The 22,571-nt window shown below is 37.5% G+C and overlaps 2 protein-coding genes across 3 annotated transcripts; both read left to right on the top strand.

Moving 5' to 3' along the window:
* Nucleotides 1–1,128: 1,128 nt before the first annotated feature.
* Nucleotides 1,129–10,363, top strand: LOC103154255 (high affinity immunoglobulin gamma Fc receptor I-like). 2 transcript variants are annotated; one of them, XM_007575473.2, is made up of 7 exons: nucleotides 1,129–1,277; nucleotides 1,632–1,667; nucleotides 2,013–2,279; nucleotides 2,353–2,598; nucleotides 2,681–2,863; nucleotides 7,985–8,044; nucleotides 10,204–10,363. In XM_007575473.2, exons 1-7 carry the CDS (start codon nucleotides 1,250–1,252, stop codon nucleotides 10,230–10,232), a joined length of 849 nt encoding a protein of 282 aa, XP_007575535.1. In that variant the 5' UTR covers nucleotides 1,129–1,249; the 3' UTR covers nucleotides 10,233–10,363. The 2 variants fall into 2 exon arrangements, with proteins under 2 accessions (XP_007575535.1, XP_016518055.1); XM_016662569.1 differs by lacking the exon at nucleotides 10,204–10,363 and having other exon boundaries at nucleotides 2,681–2,835; nucleotides 7,985–8,014.
* Nucleotides 10,364–13,911: 3,548 nt separating this feature from the next.
* On the top strand, nucleotides 13,912–16,449 carry LOC103154218 (ICOS ligand-like). Its single transcript, XM_007575420.2, has 3 exons — nucleotides 13,912–14,019; nucleotides 15,315–15,662; nucleotides 15,767–16,449. The coding sequence occupies exons 1-3, from the start codon at nucleotides 13,962–13,964 to the stop codon at nucleotides 15,901–15,903; spliced, it is 543 nt and encodes a 180-aa protein (XP_007575482.1). The 5' UTR covers nucleotides 13,912–13,961; the 3' UTR covers nucleotides 15,904–16,449.
* The last annotated feature ends 6,122 nt before the right edge of the window (nucleotides 16,450–22,571 follow it).

Here is a 22,571-nt window from a genome sequence, read left to right as displayed (position 1 = left end):
AGTTCATCCCAGTTTTTCCTGCTGGAGCCGAAACACCAGCAGCTCAGAGAAACTCTCATCATCAAACCAACCAGCAAATAATCCTGATCAGATGCTTTGAAGATATTAATGAAAGTTCAAAGGTCAAAAGGTCAACCAGCCCCACCTTTACTGAATCAAAATGGCCTTTAAACTTTGATTAATTTCTTCAAAGCCAAAGCAGAACAAACCGAGGCGAGTTGATTGACACCAAGTTTTGAAGAAGGGGGACTGGATGACCTTTCATGACCCCTGGAAACATTTCCTAATGTCTTTAAAATGATGTCGACACAGAAGAAACATTTTGCTGCACAAACGTTTGACAACAATTTAGTCTGATTTGAAGCAGGCGGGTCGGCTTCAGTCAGGCCGAAGCTGCTGGTTCTGATCCAAACGCTGCTGGTTCTGATCAAATGCTGCTGGTTCTGATCCAAACTCTGCTGGTTCTGATCCTCACCTGGAGGAGGGGGCGGAGCTTCGCTCTGGTCCCTGATGAAGGCGGGGTTATTATCCATCCGATCCGCCTTCAGGTGATCCTCCATCATCAGCCTCACGTCTCCAGGTGAGGAAACAGGAAGTTTCCTGGTTTTACAGGAACTGAATCAGCTTCGGCTCCGTCTGCTGCTCAGATTCTGTTTTAATATTTATAATTAAATAGTTTTTACTAATTACATGGAGTCAAACAAATCAAAACCAAACTCCTCATAATATAATTAATCTGCTTTATGAATCACCTCAAATTAATGAGCAATTATTTCTGTAATTAGATCCTGGATGATGTTTTTTTCTAGTTTTGTATTTCTAGTCTCTCCTGGGCAGATCTATATCTCAGGTTCTGGGTTCAGGCGGTTCTGCCCAGAGTTTGGATGTTTCTTTGTAAAGGTGATGATGACGACAGGTTGATAGTTAATCAGCTCTTTGCTGTAACATCTTCATCAAACTCCTGTTGATCAGACGTTGATCCTCAGTCAGGCTGTTGGGTTTCAGAGTTTATTCATCTCATTTATCAAACAAACTTCCAACAGTTTATTTTATTTAAACAGTTTATTTTATCAGATCTTCAGCAGGTCGTCTCCTCAGTTTTAGATGTTCAGCCACTAAAACCTCTGCCCCTCCTCTCTCTGCCCCTCCTCTCTCTGCAGCAGACGGACCAGCAGCAGGAAGTAGGCGGCTCAGCCAGCCGTTCTCAGCTTCAGTGAAACATCGTCAGGTCAGATCACTGAGAAGAACAATGGAAGGAACATCTCACTGTCTGATCTGTAAGTAGACAAGTTTTAGTCTCTTTCTGCTGGATCAGCATTTCTCTCTGTCTGAGAGACACTGGAGACATTTTACTGGACGGATTTAATGATAGAATTACTGGGAGACTGGATGAGTCTGAGTATGAAAGTGATCAGTCTAATAAATGACAGGAGATGATTATTGTGAATCAATGCTATTTAAAAAACTTGAGCAGAATTATTGATTTTACCTTAATAAATAAATAACAGCATCTTAATATAAAAGCAGAGGTAATAAAATAAAAACTGGCTGATTTACACAGTTTCAAAGCCCATTGTATTCAATGTATCCAGGTTTAGTTTATGATAAATATATATTTTATTTTTCTCTAGTTCTGATCTTCTTGCTGAGCTGCTCAACAGATCCAGGTTGGTGAACTTTGTTACATTAAGATTATTTTAACTTGTGTATTCTGTGGTGGCACAGTCCACATATGGAGGTGTCAGTCCTTGACGTGGCTGTCGCAGGTTCAATTCCCAGCCTGGCGACCTTGGCCACATGTCTTCCCCCTCTCTCATGACCCACCTTCCTGTTAACTAAGTATAAAATAAAGGCAACTAGAGCCAATAAAACCTTTAAAAAATAATTTAAAATTTTCATCCTTTGAATTCAAGGTTATGTCCAAGAATTTAATGAAAAATGTTAATTTGGATAATTATTGAATATGATGTTAATTATTATTATTAACTGATATAATAATTGAATCTCTTCAGTCTCTCCAGCTGCTCTGACTGTGAGTCCCAGCAGATCTCAGTTCTTTAAAGGAGAATCTGTGACTCTGATCTGTGAGGATGGATGGACTGTGAGGAGAAAGACAACCATAGGAACCAGGACTGAGTGTGGAGATGGATGGGGGAATTCAGTTGGTTTCTCCTGCAGAATCACCTTGGTCCCTCATGACTCTGGCCTGTACTGGTGTGAGTCCATGTCTGGATCCTCCAACAGCAGCAGCAGCAGCAGCATCCAGCTCTCTGTCTCTGGTAAGATCAGACTGTGGAGTTAGTGTTGCTGTGTGGAAATGGATGAAATGCTGTAGTTTGTCTCTGTGTTGAGGTGGATCAGTGATCCTGCAGAGTCCTGTCCTCCCTGTGATGGAGGGAGATGACGTCACTCTGAGCTGCAGAGCAAAGAGTCCAGCCCACAACCTCCCAGCTGCTTTCTATAAAGATGGCTCCTTCATTGGTGATGGAACTACTGGGAACCTGACCCTGAAACCAGTGAGGAGATCTGATGAAGGCCTCTACCACTGTAACATCAGCGGTCAGGGAGAGTCTCCATCCAGCAGGATCTCTGTGGAAGGTCAGAGGATGAAAAGATTCTTAAACTATGGTTTAAAAACAAACTGTTTGGCAATTATTTAATTAAAAAAACTTTATTTTAGAGAAACCAACAACCATTTCTGATCCTCCAACCACTTCTGGTTCTCCATCCTCTCCTTCACCTCCATCATCATCTCCATCTTCCTCCCGTTTGTATCTGATTCTGGCTCTAAGATGGGGAATCGCTGTGGTTTTGCTGCCGACTCTGGCTCTACTGGTGAGACGATATTTTCAGAGAAAATACGGTGAGACGACACTTTAATTATTAATCCTCTGTTGGTTTAATGAACCAAATATTGACACACTGGTCGGCTATGTTAGTGTTTTCTAAAATATATTATTCAATAATTATTTGACCAAATCAGAAACATTTACTCTGTTGACCTTTAGCTGATGTTTCTTCTGGTAAATGTTGGTACATTTCATTCTCTCTGCTCTGCAGTTTGAGGTTTTTCTGATCACTGACTGATAAACTCTGCAGTCGTTCAGGTTCATAAGTTTAAATTGATTTTGTTCTGTAAGATGTTTCCACTCACAAAGGTCCTTCTAAGTCAGGTTCAGTTCATTAAACAGCATTTCAGCAACAAGGCCGTCCAAAGAGCTTCATGTGATAAAAACATAACAATGTCACCAATTATGAAACAATAATCATTACATTTTGTCAATCAAAATGATCATTAAATATTCAACAAATAATCTGATCAATGTTTCATTAACTTTGTTTCAACAGCAGCTCTAACCAGCTGGGTTTTCAATCTACATTTAAAGGAACTCAGAGTTTCAGTTGTTTTCAATCAATCAAGTTTAATCAACTCAGCAAATTCACTGGTTAAAATTTAAATATTATATCAGAGTGTTGAGAATTTGGTGTTTTCACCATAATAACTCCATACCATGTGAACTGTCACATTATGGGTGATAAATGTTGAAGCGTTTTAATCTTGAACATTCGGGTTCTTGACTAAATTTGCTTCTGGAAGAATCTCAATGATTTTCTTTTTACTCGCTTGGATCAGGAGGATGGAGAGAGAATGTAAGTAGAAAACCTTTTAGCATCGTTTTTTAAGTCTTTTATAGTTATTGTTGCTGAAATGTACCAATATTTGGGTTTTCTTTTAGCTTTTGGTGGATAGACTGAAACCTTAATGATTTTTTAAACGTATTTATTTTAAATTCTGAAAGCAACATTGGCTCTGATCAGTTCTGTGGCTGTTTAATTAAACGTTGTGTGTTAGCAAGAAGGTAGAGCAGGTCGGAGTCACTGAGCTTCCTGTTTATAATTATGTTTAGTTTGTATATTTGAGAGATGGTTTTTATTTTCTGGTATCAGATGCTGAGGAAACATTTGAGGAACATTTTCAGGATTTTCATATTAATCAAATTCAACATTCTGTGAAGAGCTGATGTCACTGCTCTTCTTCAGAGAGAAAAGGAAATCAGAGTGATTAACAATACAGACATATTTCTTAAAAGATATGACTAAACCAAATAAGAGTACATAAACTAAGAACATATAAAACAGTATAACAAATAGTTGATAATAATACAATTTACCTAACAGATGGTACAGAGTCAGTCATGTTGTGTCTGAATTGTTTAGTTCATGTGAAAAACATTGTGGAAATGTTAAAAACGTGAGTTGAGTTCTGTGATCTTTTCCTGTGAAACGTCGTTCTGACGGATGCAAACTGTAACCAGTAGAGGTTATTTTAGGATAAGTTCATTTGTATTTATATTTAGGAGCGTTCATTTTCTAAGTTTAACACTACAGGATAGTAAATAGTAACACCGTCAGTGTTGACATTTTACTCTGTCATGGTGTTCAATCTGTGATTTTCATGCTAATTTAGTGAACTTTAAAAACTCTCCTGGTGTTGATATGATACCACAGAAATGCAGTTTTTAACACTAATGGTTGAAAGAATTTTGACTCTTTCAAAAGTGTTGATTTAACACTGCAGCAGTGGTTACAGTGTCATCGTTACACAGGAATAATGAGAAAAATATAAAGACTCTGAACTGCTTTGTTGCTGAAATGTTCTATACCAGGAGTCGGCAACCCGCAGCTCTTTAACCCTCTGATGCAGCTCAGCTTTTGAAAATAATTCATGATATTTAATTAAAATGTATATTATTTTAGTTCATTCATTTTCAAAATGTAATTATGAAAATTAAGGAGATCTTGTAACATCAAAATCAGTGACAAAAATATTTTAACACGTTTTATAGATAAAATGTGTTAAAATGTTTTTGTCGCTCTTAAATAAACGTCACTGTCATGATTTGTGGGTAGCGGAAGTGAGGAAGACACCGGTAGGCCCAGGTTGACATAATAGCTGTGTGGTTTAATGTAGACGACTCAGGAACACAGGAATCTGGCAGACGGCAGAAAACACGATGAACGATAGACGTGAACGATAGACGTGAACGATAGACGTGAACGATAGACGTGAACGATAGACGTGAACGATAGACGTGAACGATAGACGTACCATGACGAGGATCTGAGGAAGAGCAGAGACACCAGGTGGGACTAAATACATCACAGAAACGAGACACAGCTGGGATCAACCAACAGGCAAGACAGGACAGGAACAGGACTAAACACAGAAAACCTCAAGAATAAATGCACTGAAAACACAGATCACAACAGTCACGACTTCCAGTGACACCTGCTGGTGTGAGGTTCCTTGAACTTTGACCCCAGATAGGCCAACTATGGAGGAAAAGAGAAATATCTGAAGAAAACAGGACGTTCAATGCTAAGTGGGCAGATTCATTTGCTTTCCCTGCTGATGAGAACAGTGTGCTTAAAATGTAATGATAAACTAACAACAAAAAGTCAAATGTCTCAAGACATTTCCTCCATAAACATGCAGTCTTTGCTCAAAACTATCCGGATGGAGACGAGAGAAAAAAGCTGTTTCAGAAGTGATGCAGAATGCTGATCTGAGCAAAAACCACCTCAAGATGGATGAAGTCAGCAAAGTTTTATTGCTGCTCAGGAAATAGTCAGGCAGGGGAAGCCGTTCACAGATGGAGAATATCTGAGAGTCCTTCATTAAGATTTCAGAACATCTATTCATGGACTTTAAAAACAAGAGTGAAATTGTGCAGAAAAGCCGGGAGATGCCCCTCTCTGCAAGAGTGTGACAGACAGAACCATAAAAATGGTGGAAGACATCAGTTCAGCTGTGGCCTGTGATGAATGAAGACAAAGGTGATACTGAACCAACAGCGCTGTTCTGCCGCTAGGTGAACTCTGCTGGGCCTCAGGAAGAATTGGTTGAGCTGATGCCACCAGAGGCCAAACAAGGGGGAGGCCGTCAGAGGAAGTCTCGGTTTGTTTAAGAGCCAAAGGAATAAACCCACCTGGTGGCTGCAGACGGGGCACCGAGTGACAGGAGGAACAGGGGCTTAGTGGCTTTACTGCAGAAGTCTCTGGGCAGAAAGCTGCTGACTTCTCACTGCATCCTGCACCAACAGGCTCTGTGTGCTCCAGCGTTTCCTCTGGATGTTATGAATGTTGTCATTCAGATTGTCGATAAAATAATGGCGAAAGGTTTAAATCCCCGTCGGTTCAGTTCGTTACTGGATGAGCTGGAAAGCACGTATTCTGATCTGCTGCTGAACAACCAGGTCCGGTGGCTGTGCAGAGGCGAGGAGCTGAAACGCTTCGCCGAGAGTCTGGAAGAAGTGGAAACCTTCTGGGCAGCAAAGTTTCCTGAGCTGGAGCAGCCAGAGTGGCTGGAAAAGCTGCACGTCTTATATGAGCCACCTGAACACCTGAACACGCTTCAGGGTGAAGGACACTCAGCCTGCATGTCGGAGGAGGTCTGGGCATTCGAGCGCAGGTTGACAAGGATTTACAGAAAGGTTCACTGTCACACTTTCCCAGTTTGAGAGTTTAAAGAAGCTCACATGATGAATTTGGAGTATTTACATTCTGCCGTCATCACAAAGCAAACATCGTTTGGGAAACGATTCAGTTCAGAGAGGAAAATCCACATTATCCTTCTTCCCTCAGTCCCTGATCCATCCCTGTCCAATATGACGGCATTTCCAGGTGTGATCCACCTGATCTGAGATGGAACCGGCTGACAAACACATGTGGTGTCCAAGTTCAGCGCTTGACGGCAAACCTTGAAGATGTTTCCTGTCAGGAAGCCGTTCTTACTCAGGATCATAGATGGTGTGATGTTGAAAACCTCCTCAAACCAGACAAACCTGTGTTTGAAACTTGGAATGATATCCTGACATTTATGTGGACAGGAAGAAAGATGCACTTGGAGTCCAGTGGATCTTTGGGTCCATATGAGTGATCAGCTGTTCTCCACCATGAACTTTATTAAATCAAACACGCCTCACAGACGGCAGGTTACCATCCTGTGTGAAGATGAAGGTGACAAACATCCCCAACATGCAGACGCTGCGCTGAGGACCAGAATCACATCCACCAAGTATGATAAATGTTTTAACTGCCTTTTATTTTGCATATATTCATATTTTTTCATTGTTCAGTGAAATAGACCTTTTATTTTTCAGGTTGACGGCTGACTGCCCGGCGCCAGTAGAAGGATGACGACACAGAGAGACGGAGGACGGCCTGGTTGGTTTGAAGGCCGTGGATTAAGTTTCATTACTACTCAGATAAATGTCCAGTATTTTCCTTAACCTTCAACCCAACGTCTTTCTTTGGAGTTAAAATGTTTTGTTTCATGCAGAAATGTTATTTCATTTTCTCTGCAGTCGTTCATCGTTTTCATAAATGTAACACATTATAATTTGTTCATAAATGACATAAAGGCAGAAAAAGGTTTTGTGGCTCAGTGTTTTCTCTACTGTGTGAAACGGGTACAAATGGCTCTGAGTGGTAAAGGTTGGCGACTCTGTGCTGCACAGATTCACTGGATTATAATGTTGACCTGAAAGAATAAAAACCAATAATTAATAATTCATAAACATTTAGCAGTGCCTTCGCCTGCAGAACAACTAAAGCTTTAAAGTTATTTTCTCCACCATCTCATATCTGATCTGCAGTGAGAAGTGAAACCATCTTGTTCCTCCAGCAGCTCAGACTGGTTGGTTCAGACTGGTTGGTTCAGACTGGTTGGCTCAGACTGGTTGGCTCAGACTGGTTGGCCTCTCTGTGGTCTTACTGGTTTCTTGTTGTTTCTACTTTGTGGTGAAAAGTTTCGTCTCTAAACGGTCAAGACGTTTGTGGTCTGATTCTTAGTTTCAGATGAATTTCCATGACGTCTTTAGTGACTCATTGTTCAAAACCTGCAGACTTTCTGCTGTTTATCTGCGAAATAAAACATTTAAATGTATTGAACCATGTTAACAACAGTTTGTTTCATTTACAGCGACCGACCCTGTGAAGATAAATAATGTTCGTTATCGACAGAAAACCATCAGAGAATCAGGTAAAACTTTCTAAATTTAATATAAAGTCTGTTTCCTGCTTCTTGTTTTTCATTCTGTGATAAAATGGTTCATTGTGACCATCAGACCAGATGAACTCAGTTCTGCTCTGAATCAACATGTTTAATCATTAAAACTGATTCTATTTTCTTCAGCAGAAATATTAATTCCTACATTTTTTCTTTCACAATCTAATAAGTCAGATTTATATTCTCATTGTTTCTGATGGGTCGATGCAAACTGCAAAAACATATTAGCACCCTAAATAACTGCACATGTAAAATAATAAGTAGACCTGTCGCGATAAATAATAAATCAGTCAATCACACGATAAATTAAAATGAGCTCGATAATAAAGTGAGGACCATAATACTGCTGGCTTGTTTTCGTCGTGTGTCTTTCTGTAGTGACTGTTTGTCCAAAAACTCAAAATCAAAAGATCTAAAAACTTAAAACTTCAAGGTCAAAGTAACTGACTGACTGGTAGCTGGTAAAATAAACCATGTGACCACCCAGCTGCACAATGACCAACCTAAAACCAACGAATTCATGAAACAGCCATGTCTCAAACCGACATTAATTAACCAATTACAGGTCAAAAAACTTATTCTAAATAAAGTTAATTAAAAATTCTGATTATAAATCAACCAGAAAGTAAGTAAATAAACACAAACTAAGATTTAATTGAAAATGGAGAAGTAGCTCCTTCTACCACAGACTGACTGACCCAAAGCTTCACCTGGTGCCTCCAGGTGGAGACAGACAGGTACCTGCCCTCCCCTCTGGTTTCCTTGGTAACGGGGCTGAAAGCCTCAGTTTTCCTCCACTGGACTGAACCCAACACACCGGACATGACAGAGAAAACGACAAAAGTTCAGTAACTGTGTAGCGTCAGTGACCCGCGTGTGCATGTCTGCGTGTTTGAGCGTGAAATTTCACATGAATGAATGTTTGGTTGGATGAGGACAAGCGACGGTGGCCTCACTGCAAACTCCACCGAAATGAGTGGAGGCGGAGCAGCGCTGTCTCCATTTACTGACCGGTTCATCAGTTACCTGCAGGAACACAAATAAACGATTAAAAATCATACATGGTGGTGCAGGGGCTCAGCACAGCCCATCCATGGAGGCGTCCCAGGTTCGATTCCCGGCCTGGTGACCTTTGCCCCATGTCCTCCCCTCCCTCATCACCCTTTCTCCTGTCAAATAAAGGCCAATAAAACCTTTAAAATAAATCATACATTGTGATTCCAGATTTTTCCCGGTGAACTTTCACCATAGACGAACGTTTCAGACCCTCTGAGTGGGAGGAGAACTTCCAAAGTGTTCAGATACTTCCTCTCTGTATATATCCAGTATTTTCATTACTGAATGTTACAAAGTGACTTGATTGTGTTATAAAATGGCTGGAAAATAAATAACATCTTTAAACCTTCTTGGTTCATAAATGTTTTTCAAATGATTAACAGTTTAGAGTGACTGAAGAGAGGCTGATTGGCTGAAACCCAAACTGTGATGAGGATGATGAAGCTCAGCAGCTCTGATGTTCACTGGGTGATGAGATTATGAACTGGATGGAGGATGAGGAGCGTTGAGAGGAAGACGAGGTGGTCAGACTCTGGAAGTGGATCTTTACTTTAAAACGGATCTAAAAACATCTTTTAACTTGTGCATTTCATGATTTCCGTTTTAAATGATAATTTATATTCTTGTTTTTCTTGAGTATTTTTGATTTTAAGTTTCCTTTTTGTGTTTTATTATATTAAGTTTTATATTGATTGTAGCACTTTGAGGTTTCTATCAATATAAAGTCCATTTAGATAAAATATGGTTATAAATTATCACTAGAACTAAGTCAGACTGAATATTGGTGGAAAATCTTTTAAATTAAAGCTTTTAACGTTCAGAAGAAGCTGATCGATTATTTTGTGTCACCAAACTTGATCTTGAGTGGTTTCTTAAAGAAAAATCTTTACAAATAGAATTTCAGCAGCTTTGATGTTTTCATATCAGATTTTAAACATTAACCATCTTTTTTCCTTCAGCTGCATTTTAACCATTATTTTACCAGGAAGCTGCTGGAGATTAAATGTATTTTTAACAGAGTCACATCAGTGTCCATAAATCAAACTGATTAGTTTCCAATGATTTTCTGATTCCAGACTTTCCTCCAGGATCAGATGACCTCTGACCTTCAGTCCCATCATGACGACCAGCTGGCAGGTTTCAACTCTGACCTCCAGAGACAAACATCAGATTATAACTGATGATTATTTTAATCCAGGCTTTCTGTTGATAATTTACCAAAAAGTTCTTCTTCAAGCTTTGTCTCAAGATTATTTAAGAAAATGTCTTGAATATTTTTTCTTTCAAACTTTTTAATCTTTAATTGATTTTTTAATGTGAACTAAACATGTTAAACTGAAGCAAAGTTTTTCTCCTCACTGTTCTTTGTTTGGATTTCCTTTTAAATTTAATAATGCAAAGTTGAATATTTTAGTCTTTTCTTTCAGGCTAACCAGAAATTAAACTGTAGCTGTTTAATTTTATGAAGAAAATTAAAAACCTACAAAGCAAAAGTTAATCTGTAGGTTTTTAAACAGATCTGAGGTTAAAACTGAAAAAAAAACTGATTTGTAATTTTTTGTTTTTGTTTTCATGACTGTAGTAAGAAAAATAAAAAGCAGCTAATATTAATTTCAGATTTTCAGCTCTGTGTGTTTGTGTTCTGCAGTGTAGCGCTGATCTTTAATAAACTCATTATGAATCTATCAGTATTTTCTTCTGCAGATGTTAAAGTCTTTCGTTCATCTTTGCTCTGATAAAGGCTGATATTCTTTACAATTCAGTCAGAACCAGTGTCCCAGTCGATGGTTTCAGTGGTTTGTTGTCTTATTTCTCTCCTGCTATGCTAGCAGCGTTAGCCTCAGCATCAAGTCTCTGCTTCAGATGATTATCAGAACTCCAGGCTGATCAATAGATGATAATCTAACTCCTGTTGTGATTAGAGACACTTAAAGCTACACTGATACTCTAAGTTTTAAAACGTTTCCTCTAAAAGGTCATTTCTGACCTTACCTGAGTTTCACTGGCCTCCATCTTCATTTCTACCTGAACATGAACCTCTGACCTGTTGAAGGTTTTACCTGTAATAATTACAAACTACTGCTGACGTCTGTAGACTACTGCACATCAGTAGAAACAAAGAAAGATTCATCTTAACAGTTTTTTCCTCTCCTTCATCTAACAGATTAAATTTATATAATTCAAAAACCAACCAACCAAATTTTATTTGTACAGCACATTTCAGCAGCAAAGCATTTCAACGAGCTTTACATCATAACAAACATAAAAACACAAAGTCATGCAACATTGAATCAACAATCAAAACATCACATTAAGTCATTAAAATCATAATTAATCACATTTCAAATAAAACTAACCAGGTGGGTTTTAGTCCAGATTTAAAGGCTCGCAGTGTTTCGGCTGTTTTACAGTTTTCTGGAAGTTTGTTCCAGATTTGTGGTGCATAGAAGCTGAATGCTGCTTCTCCTGGTTTGGTTCTGGTTCTGGATGCAGAGCAGAACCAGAACCAGAACCTGAACCTGAACCAGAACCAGAACCAGAACCTGAGGGTCTGGCAGGTTGATACAACAGTTGTTTCATTTCCACAGGTAGCGTCGATCTCACAGTTCACCTCCAGTCGTTGAGTTTTCATCTCTACAGACTGAAGTCGTTGTGTAACACTGATAATGATCCTGGATGGAGGCATTTAGCCTGGTTCAACTTGGAGGTGAAGAAAAGAAGAAAATCCCCCAGTCCAGGTTTGAAGTAGTCCAGTTATGATGTGATAGTATAACTATGAAAACTGTGACTTTAACAATAATCCTTTATTATTACAATGGACTATAATAATAATCCATTATTATTAATGCATTATTATTATAGTCCATTATCTCTCGTCCTTATCAGTAAGGAGGAGAGAGAGCAGGATGAGCTGCTCCTCCTTCAGATCTACCAGGTTTAAAGATGGTTAAAAACAGATTTTGTGTCAGTATAAAGTTAAGATCCTTTGCAGTTCATGAAATGAAGTTCAGGAAATGCCTGGTGGTGTGTCAGGTTTCTGCAGGAGGCCATGACTTTATTGATGAGGCTCAAACTATCAGGTCACCGACTGAACTGAAAATCAGAAACAAAGAAAAGTCCACATTTATTCATACGGCCTGTTTCCTCCCTGATCAAAATGCCTGGAAGTGAACCTGTAGAAACAGGCAGCAGGTCGCGGTCCGTCTGATCCAGGGTCAGAGAACCATCAACCCCAGGATGGACCACAGCAGAACCAGCTTCAGATTTCTGCTTTACTCTCTTAGTTCCTGCAGAACCTCAGACGGTTCTATGACTCAGTTTCCTGTTCTGGTTTCTCGTCTCTCTCCCGTTGCCTGGCAACAAGCAGAGGAACCGTTTCCTGTCAACCTGTTGCTGGTCTGACCTGATCCAGCTGCAGGACGGAGGGAACATCTGTCCAGACGCTGCTGTTGAGTCCGATCTGCTGGACGTCTGTCTGGGTTTCAAAGAGAATCTCATTAAATATCTGACTGACCTGAGATGATTTCTGCTCAGCTCTGATCAACAAACCAAGAAACTTCTTCCATCAGTTCCTCTGACTGACAGCAGCAGCCTGGCAGTCAGTACTGAGGGAAAAGTAACAGACATCAGTTGTTCCTCATTAGGTCACATGACAGACAGACTCATTTCCTGTCTGAGTCTCAGTTTTCTCTCTTTATTATGAAATAATTACTTGGTTTAAATCACAGCATAAAGTTAAAATCATAATTCAAGATGAATGAACTTAAAAACAACGTTTAGACATTTTGTCTCTTGTTGTTAAATCAACTTCATGAACTTTAGTTTCTGAGTTAAAACCAAAATAATTTTCTTGTTGATTTAAATTGAATTTTCAAGGCAGCAGGTGAACTTTGACCTTCAGATGTTTTACAGCGCACTAATGTTATAAAATCTGTATGAATGATTAGAGGCAGAGCTGAGTTTATTTTTCTAAAATAAATTTATTTTCATAATCAGTCTTTTATTTAAACATGAGCAGATCAACAGGATGGAAAACATCATCAGATCTTCAGCTGATTAAACTTTTATCTTCAGGTTAGAATAAGAAAAGGTCAGCCTTTGGTCAGGAGGAAACATGGAGGACGCTGCAACAGCAGAGGAGGAGCTGGATGTGTCACCTTCAGAAACCTGAACTCACTGATCAGTTATTGATTCCAGCTCCGATTTATGTTTTCGCATCCACCTGAATAATGTGTAGTCACTAAGTCACGTTATTGCTTGGATTTTACGGCGCCACCTTAAGACCCTGAACTTCACATTTTAATGGACAAAAAGCTCAGTGCGACTTGGATGTAACGAGTAACGCGACAGTTTAGTAGAAATGTAGTGAAGTAGAAAGTACAGATACTTACTGTAAAATGTAGTGGAGTAAAAGTAGAAAGTATCCATTATTAAATCTACTTAAGTAAAGTACAGATACATGAAAATTGTACTTAAGTACAGTAACGAAGTACTTCGTTACTTCCCACCACTGCAGAAACATAAATATCAGGGATTAAAACAGGAACCAGTGCAGACGGAGCTGATTGTCTGAATCCAGAAAGTTTCACACAGAAAAGACTTTTAATTAATAAAGATTTGCTTTTCTCTGAGTATTTATAGACGATAAGGTATGGTGAGTTATATTACTGTTATATTGTCACAGTCATTCAGGTTCCGCCATCTTTAACATTTCATTTTGTTTTCTACAACATTCATCTGGACTCGTCGCGCGCTCTCGGTCGGGTCGGTCGCGCGCTCTCGGTCCGTCGCGCACGTTTCGTCCAGCTTCTTCCGCTTTGACTCTCCAGAAGAAATGGATCTTTTGTTTCTGCTCCTGCTGGCTGCGGTTTTACTGGAGTTTGTCTCTGCAGGTGAGATTCAGCTGGAAACCAGAGAGAACGTTCTCCATGAAACTGTTCGGTTCTGAACCATTAAGGGCGTTGGTTTATCGCGGCTCTCTTCCGTATCATTATTGAGGTTTTTATCCTCGAGTTTTAGGTAATTATTTCTAATAATATTTGATAATATTAATAATTAACGAACATTTCAAGCACAGACAACTTACTCCTTGTGTTTTATATTAGATTAATTTGCAGATGTTTTGTGTCTCACTGATCAGCATTACTAGAAATTAAAAGAGGATCTTATTGTAATCAGTTTTCAGATAATATCAGATCATCTCATTATTTCCATGCTGTAGATTTTATATTATGAGTAAAGAGTTAAGGCGTAGAGCTTCCATGTTTTTATTTGTCTAAATGTACCTGAGCTTTTATGTCTTATAAAGTTGTAAATATTGTAATAACTGGAGAACAAGGTGATGGTTGAAGTGTTGATCAATATGATTGGAAAAAGAAAATGACTGGAGACGTGGAGACAACATATAGGTCCTGCTGGTTGAAGACTGAAGAACCTCCACACTAGTTTTCCGGAAATGTAGATGAAACGAGGAAGCAGGTTGGGTTTGTAGAGAGACGACTCATAGATCAGAGTTTATGACGACAGACAGGAAATATGACCTTAGAAGGACCAAGAATGAGTTCAGATTCATGAAGAAGTGAGAATCACACATGTTGTGATAGGAGGTTAAACAGTTTATGTAAATATTTATCGTTATTCGGCGGCCATCTTGTCCTCATGTTGTAACTGGATTCAGAGGAAAGTTACATTAATATTGATCTCAGTTATTATTGTTGTAATTTTGGTTCTTTATTATAATTTTCTCTGACTCCTTCAGTCACATCATTTCTCCAGTTGTTCTCTGAACCAGATGGTATCTGGTTCTGGTACCAGACGGGTTTCCAGAACTGATCCAGTTCAGGTTCCTCAATCTGACCCACAGGATGGACCAGGTGATCGCTGTCTGACCTTTGACCCTGAGGTCCTTCCTCACCCCCAGCTGATAAATCAGTCTCCTTAGTGTGATGAACACATGAATTATTGCTGGGCCTTATTTTCAATGAAAGCATTAAACTGTAAATGAGCGATAGATAATAACAGTATTGATTAATGTAGATAATAGAGCTACAGATATAGATTGATGATCTGAGCTTGTTGTTGCAGCATAAACTGATGAGTCTTCATCAGAGAGAGCTGCACTGATCACTTTCTAGTTAGAGGACACTTTGACCTCTGACCTCTCTGCTCTCTGTTTCCTCTCCTGTAGATCAGAACAACACGACAATCAAAGCTGAACCTGGAGAGAACGTCATTCTGACATGTAAAGATCCTGACCAGGGGGTTATCGAAATCGCAGAGTGGAAGAGAACTGATCTGGGAACAGAATATGTCCTCCTGTACAAAGATAATCAACTTGATCCAGATGCCCAGCATCCATCTTACAGGGACCGAGTTGATCTGCTGTGTAATCAGTTGAGGAAAGGAGACGTGTCTCTGATTCTGAAGGACACAACAACTAATGACAGCGGGACGTATGAGTGTCGAATTGATACAGAAAAACATGTGGGGGAACTGATCAGCACCATCAGCCTCCAGGTTTCTCCTCCTCCTCCAGGTGAGTTTGTCTCTGGATCAGAACCAGCAGCTTCCTGGTTCTGGATCTGAGATCAGATGATGATCTTCAGTCGGATCAGTCTAACTCCTGGTTCTGTTCTGCAGGGAACCCAGACGGATGGACCAGGCTAATTCCTGCAGTTCTGGTCGGTGTGGAAGTTCCTGCTCTGCTTGTCGGTTCGTTTGTTTCTGGATGGATTTACAGAAGGAATCAGAGAGAAATGAAACCTTCAGCACTTTGATCCAACTTCAGCACATCCCACAGAGGAGGAGGAGGAGGATGGTGATGAAGATGAAGCCTTTCTGCTCAGAGCTGTTAAAGTTTTTAAACATTAAAATAGTTCATTGTTATCTTCTGCTATAATCTGATTAATGTTCAGCTCATCAATAGTCAGATGATCATATTAATATTTACCTGCTCAGATTCTGAAATGTTTCATCTTAAAAGTAAAAACTGTTTTAATGTTTGACTGAAATTAATATTTAATATTATTTCCCTGAATTACATAAAAAAAAACCTGACTGGGAATCTATGGATCAATAATTTATCAGTTATCATAAAGTTATTGTTTATAGCATGGAATAATTTTCTGCCCTCCATCCGGACCATATTGAGTTTCATTCTGATTTATCAGAGCAGAGGTCAAAGGTCGTCTCTATAGCAACCGTGCTGCAGCATTTATTCATCGGATCTCAGACTGGACTCTGTTTCACTGCTTTAATAATATTTATACAATCAGAAGTTTTATTTTAACTTTAAGTTGAATCAAATCTTTTCTTTTTGAAACAATGAGCAGCTTTATGTTTATATGTTTAAATAAATGCTTTTAGTTGCTTAATTTTCTTTAATCTGTCTTTGTTCATTTCTTGTATCTTTATGTTATTCAGTTATTTTCATGTTTTAATTAATCTTATGTGCTTTTATCAGTTAATAATTAATCTTTATATTATAATAAAAAACAATAAAACAATTTACTGAGAACAAACCAGATCAAGATGGAAAACAGTTTTTGGCAGCTAAAAATGATACTTTGATTACTTTAAAAATAGATTATAGATAAGTGAAGTGTGAATAAAACTGGAATAAAGTTATATTTGTGGAGCTGAGATGGATTCTAGTTTGACCCTAATGATAAAATTATTATTTAAAATAAAATGGAGTTATTTAACAAATAAGGACTAATTTGTTGCCTTTTGGAAACATTTTACTTCATACAGTGAAATAAACTATTAAAATCTTCATGTTAAACCTTTTTCTATCAAATTGACTCATTTAAATTCAAAAAGTGTCAGGAAGTGGTTGTGGGTGGTGGTGAGGACAGATGCAGAGACCCAGGTTTCGGTGATGATGATGATGAATTTAATAATAAAGCTCAGAACAGTCCAAACAGGCAGCACGGCAGAGAGACAGGCACACAGCCAAATACCGGTAGCAACTGAACGACAGGACTGGAAACGAGAGCTAACGCTATCCAGGACTTCACAGTTCTACTGGCGCGAACATAAGACGCAAGACAAACTTAGACAAGGATCTGACGAGGAACACAGACAACAGGTGGGTTTAAATACACATGGGGTAATTAAGGGAATGAGACACACCTGGGAAACAATCAACGGGGAAGACGCAGAGACAGACTCACAGGGAACAGGACTACACAGAAACTCAAAAATAAACACACAGAAACACGGAACATGACAAAAAGTTCCTTTTAGTTAAAATCTAATGACCTGTAATCAGTTTTTACTGAGTAACTATTTACATTAAAAATATTGTTTTAATGAATATTAGTAAATTATTCTGCTTCTTATCACTGTTGATGTTATAAATCATATAAAACATGTATGAATGATTATAAAGAGGCAGAGCTGAGTTTATTTTTCTAAAATACATTTATTTTCATCATCAGCCTATTTAAACATGAGCAGATCAGCAGGATGGAAAACATCATCAGATCTTCAGCTGATTAAACTTTTATCTTCAGGTTAGAATAAGAAAAGGTCAGCCTTTGGTCAGGAGGAAACATGGAGGACGCTGCAACAGCAGAGGAGGAGCTGGATGTGTCACCTTCAGAAACATGAACTCACTGATTATTGATCAGTTATTGATTCCAGCTCTTCTATCAGGCTGGAGATCCAGATGAACACGGAGATTAGAGTTTGAGCAGATTGAGATTACAGGAGAAATATTCAGATTAAAGAACTGTTCAGAGCAGAAACTCTACCGATTTCCTCCAGCAGGTGGCGCCTTAGAACCAAATACAGACCTGTGATAAAGTTATAAAATTATTCTGATTGTTCATAAATATAACAGTAAAGAGATGACAGGATGAAAAACAGCTGCTGTTACTCAAAATGTGACATCATTAAAACAAAATTCATTAATGAACTGAAGATTTTTACACCATGAATAATGTTTATGTTATATATTAGATATTTTGTTGTTTTTAAAGTGTAGACATAAACGTGTGAAATCCTACTAAATCTACAATTTTTATTATGATGGTTAAAAATTCAAACATTAAACTTTTTATCACTGGTCATGAAAAGTAAAACAAACTTATCTTCATCAACTTATTAATAAATAAGGACATTTAAATTTTTGCAGTAAAGTTTAACTATATTTTACTTTCATATTTTATTTAAATATATCAAGATGTTTTTTTTAATCTAATTGTCAGAATTTGTATTCATTTACATTTCAGTAAAATCCCATCATTCCAAGTAACTTTCTGAATTAATGTTAATCAACATAAAATAAATCAAACAGCATGGGAAGTGAAGAACCAGAACCAAATCAGAACCGGACCAGAACCGGACCAGAACCAGATCAGAACCAGTCCTAAACCAGACCAGAACCGGTCCAATCAGAACCGCACCAGAACTGGTCCAGACTCGTTCTGGTTTCCATGGCGATCTCCTTCATTCCTGCATCAGGCTGAATGTCTCAGACAAACTCAGACATGTTCAGATCTGAATGTTTCCCTTTTTACATCAGCAGCAGGAGAGGTCAGAGGTCACACCTGCTCAGGTAAAGAGGGGAGGGGCTCTGTACAGTAAACAGAAACTTTAAATTCAAAATAAGGTCAGATGAATGAAATAAAACAGAACAATTCACTGATACAGGTGAGTGAATCCTGTAAACATGAACAGTTAAAATATGATGTCAGAAAATACTGACAGAGAAAAACTGATGGTTTATAATAAATAATAATAATAAATTATAACAAGTATAAAAAAGTGAGATTTTACTTTATATTTTCCCAGACACTAAACCCTGACCTGCTGCTGTTTGATTATAGATTATTAATAATCAGAAGATTTATTAGCTTATGATGCTGAAACTTCAGCAGAGATTTCACAATAAAAGACTTCCTGTCTCACATGGTTCATCTCATTCTGCTGCAGCTTTATGAATATTAAACAAAATCAGTTCAATATGTGAAGTTACTTTATTTAATTTACTGAACAAATGAAGATTTTCCATCAATATGTTTATTGAACTTTAGAAATATTAAAGAAGAAGAAACTCTTCCTCTAAAATCTTCCTCTTACAAACGAGACGTTCAAGAACCGAGAAGAACTAAATTAATACTTTAGAAAATAAGGGTGTAAAACATTAATTATAAAATAATGTTTTCATCTGACTGTCCAGTGATTATTGATCAGATATTTACAGTTTGAACATGAACTGTTAGTTTTATTCCAGATTATCTTTGTAATCCAGAGAATAAATAATTTCACTGTTACAACAAATGAAGCTTTAATGATGAAATGAGACGTTTAGTCTGAGTGTTGGAGTCGATCAGAAACAGGAGAGTTGAAGTTTACACAGCAGAGGTCAAAGGTCACCTGAGGGATCAGTCAAGTTACTGATTCATTTAAATATTAAACTAAATGTTTTTCTGTTTTCTTCACTGAATCTGAACTTAGTTTAGTTAAAATCACTGAAGCAGAAGAAACTTTAATAATCAAACTTATTATTGTGGACAGTAAACAGATGTGGAGAATAAATATGAACTCAGATCATCCAATTAAAAACTGGAATTAAAATAATGAACATTTCTATTCTATTCTAATCTTCAGATATTCTCCAGTTTTCTCCTCCCAGCTCCAGTTTATCATCTTCACATTCCTCAGTGAATCATTCCCAGGTGATCAGAGTCGATCTGTAACCAATAACTGATCAAATCACTGATGATGTTTCATTTTGTTTCTTTTCTCTGCTGTGAACTGAAACATTCCTGGATGTTTGACTTCTACGTGTCTCTACCTGAACCTGAGCTGCTCACCTGTGTTTACCAGAGTGGGCGGAGTCAGAGCTGCTGGGTCACAGAGTGCAGACCGACTGGAGGTCAGAGTCAAACCTGGCAACGTGGAGGAGAAGTCAGGAGATCAGGGTCACCATGAAACGCTGCAGGTCAGTTTCCTCTTTACTGCTGGTTTTAGATAATATCTGGAGCTGATCGAACCAATAATGATCAATAATTTACTGAATACATGATCAATAATTTACTGAATACATGATCAATAATTTACTGAATACATTATCAATAATTTACTGAATACATGATCAATAATGTCCAAACTGAGTCTGACCTTCAGCTTCCTTGACTTTCAGTCTTTCCTCCGTCAGGCTGCAGGGCTGAATTTAGTCAGAAATAATTTAGTTTTGACTCAAAATGTTTGTTATTTTGTAGCAGAATTAATGAATCTGATCTGATCAATATGTAGATCAACTAATAGATGATTTATGGAACATATTCAATCCTTATGGGTGAATTTTAGTCATTTTAAATTTAATACAAAGCTAATATCTCTCAGATGTTCATAAAGTTTGAATATTTCTGATTCCTTCATGTATCCAAACTAAACTGAAGTTCAGTTAAAAGTTGTATTATTTCCTGAGGTTCTGATCAAACTCTCGACTCTTTGTGTCTGAAAAATGTTTTCATGAGAACTTTCCGCTTCAGCTTTTTTCTGTTTGTTTCCTTGGTTTTTGCTTCTATTTTCTGTGATCGCAGCGTTTGTCTAGTTTTTTCTTCTGTTGCATTTTGGAGTTTACATCTTGATGGTTTTGCTTCATGTTTTCCCATCAGTTTCATGTTTCTACATGTTATGAACAACCAACACCTGGTCAGGAGAAAATACAGAAATAATAATAATAAGTAATTAGAGCAGCAGGAGAAAGTATCAGAGTGAGACAGTAAAACTGATGTTGATAGTTTAGTTAAACTTTATATATTTAAAATGTTACTTTTGCATTATTTTTATGATAAATTTCTGAGAAATGAATTGAATTGTCGTCTTTATGAAAAGAAATAAAATAAAATGCAATAATTGTGTAATATTAAAAAACTGATTGTGGTTCTAATATATATTTAATAATTCAGATTTCTAATAAACCTGAGAACCAAATACTGATAAACTCAAACCTTCTAGAACCATGAGTTATTTATTAATGGATGATCTTCAACAATATTTTATGTATAGAGACTTTGATTTGTTTGGTTTTTAATCAGTAAAATCTAAACGTCCCAGATGAGCTGCTGTAGTAAATATAACTGATGTGGTTTTACAGTGTGGTTCTGGTTCTGTTCAGTCTCTGGTATTTACTGAGTCTCTCCTTTCATTGCTCTCAGGTTACTAAATGACTCTGTAATTAAACCACTTGCTGCCCATCACTTCATTTTCTCTCCAGTTATTTAAACTCCTGGTTTTATTTCTTCTTCTCTGGATTCTCTGCTCAGTTCATCTTCTGCTCTGATTGTATTAATAAATCATCACCAGCCTCTCTGTCAGTGATCATCGGCTCATTGGAGGAACTTTAATTACAGTTAACAGTAAAGCTTCATTAAAGTCTTTAATAAATAATGAATCTGCAGGTCAATTACTGTGTTTATGATCTTTAATGTCATGATTGTTGGTCCTGGACATGATGTTCAGTCTTTATGTTTGGTTTATTTATCTTATTAATCTGCTCATTAATGCTAATTTATTTATTCTTGGTTGGTTTCTTATCAGTATAAATCAACCTGAATTAGAGTTGAGACTTTAACACAGTATTTTATATTCATTAATCACATAAATATTTTAATCACTCCTTGCTTTTGAGCCTTAGTGTTTCAGTGTTTCTGTTAAATCTGTAAATGAAACTCAGAGCCTTAAACTTCCTCTGGCTGTGATGTGGATCTGCTGACTGGTAAACGGATCTGAAAGCTCTGAGTTCTGCTGAGGTTCACATTGTTTCTGTGCTTTAACTGAAACTTACAGTGAGAAACACATTTATTTATTTCTGAAACAACCCCATATTTTACCAGCAGCTCCTCTTCCATCCACCAGGAAGTCAGAGCTCAGATTACAGCTCAACGTTGTCAGTTTAATCTGGAGAAACAGAAACAATCCACACAGAACAAACTGATGCAGACGATTCCTGGTCCAGATTTAAAGCTCTTTGTTAGAAAGAAGCAAAAGTAAAATGTCACTAAAGGTTCTGGGTTTCATTATGTGGTTTTATATCTTTACACAGGTTCACTGAGAATGAAGGGATTAAAATATTTATTCTTTTCTCACTTTTACCAACATTTAGAAACTAAAATCTTGCTATAATTTTTTTCTTAATCTCTTTATTTTCCAATCCACATTCCTGACATTTTCACTCCTGATGGTTTTCCATCTCATCACTTCCATTTTTAATTTACAGATTATAAAAACATCTTTTATGTACAACTCTGAGGTATGGAGCCCCAAAAGAGACAAAATCACATAAATAAAAACATCTTGAAATCATCAATTAAATGAACCATGAAATAAATGTTGAGGTTAATATTTAAGTACCTTATGTATTAGACAATTTATAAAATATGTCATTACATTGTTAAATTGCAAAATCACAATAACAGCTTCAGATAAT

This window comes from Poecilia formosa, unplaced genomic scaffold (assembly GCF_000485575.1).
Source record: "Poecilia formosa unplaced genomic scaffold, Poecilia_formosa-5.1.2 Scaffold377, whole genome shotgun sequence".
NCBI classification, from domain to species: Eukaryota; Metazoa; Chordata; class Actinopteri; order Cyprinodontiformes; family Poeciliidae; genus Poecilia; species Poecilia formosa.
This window is presented reverse-complemented; position numbering and strand designations above follow the sequence as displayed.

Bases quoted from the DNA above. Each gene is read 5' to 3' on its own strand.
- LOC103154255 (XM_007575473.2), top strand. From the start codon at position 1,250: ATGGAAGGAACATCTCACTGTCTGATCT. The intron at 1,278-1,631 runs GTAAGTAGACAA...ATTTTTCTCTAG, and splicing joins AACATCTCACTGTCTGATCT to TTCTGATCTTCTTGCTGAGC. The intron at 2,864-7,984 runs GTGAGACGACAC...TTTCATTTACAG, and splicing joins ATATTTTCAGAGAAAATACG to CGACCGACCCTGTGAAGATA.
- LOC103154218 (XM_007575420.2), top strand. From the start codon at position 13,962: ATGGATCTTTTGTTTCTGCTCCTGCTGGCTGCGGTTTTACTGGAGTTT. The intron at 14,020-15,314 runs GTGAGATTCAGC...CCTCTCCTGTAG, and splicing joins ACTGGAGTTTGTCTCTGCAG to ATCAGAACAACACGACAATC. The intron at 15,663-15,766 runs GTGAGTTTGTCT...TCTGTTCTGCAG, and splicing joins GGTTTCTCCTCCTCCTCCAG to GGAACCCAGACGGATGGACC.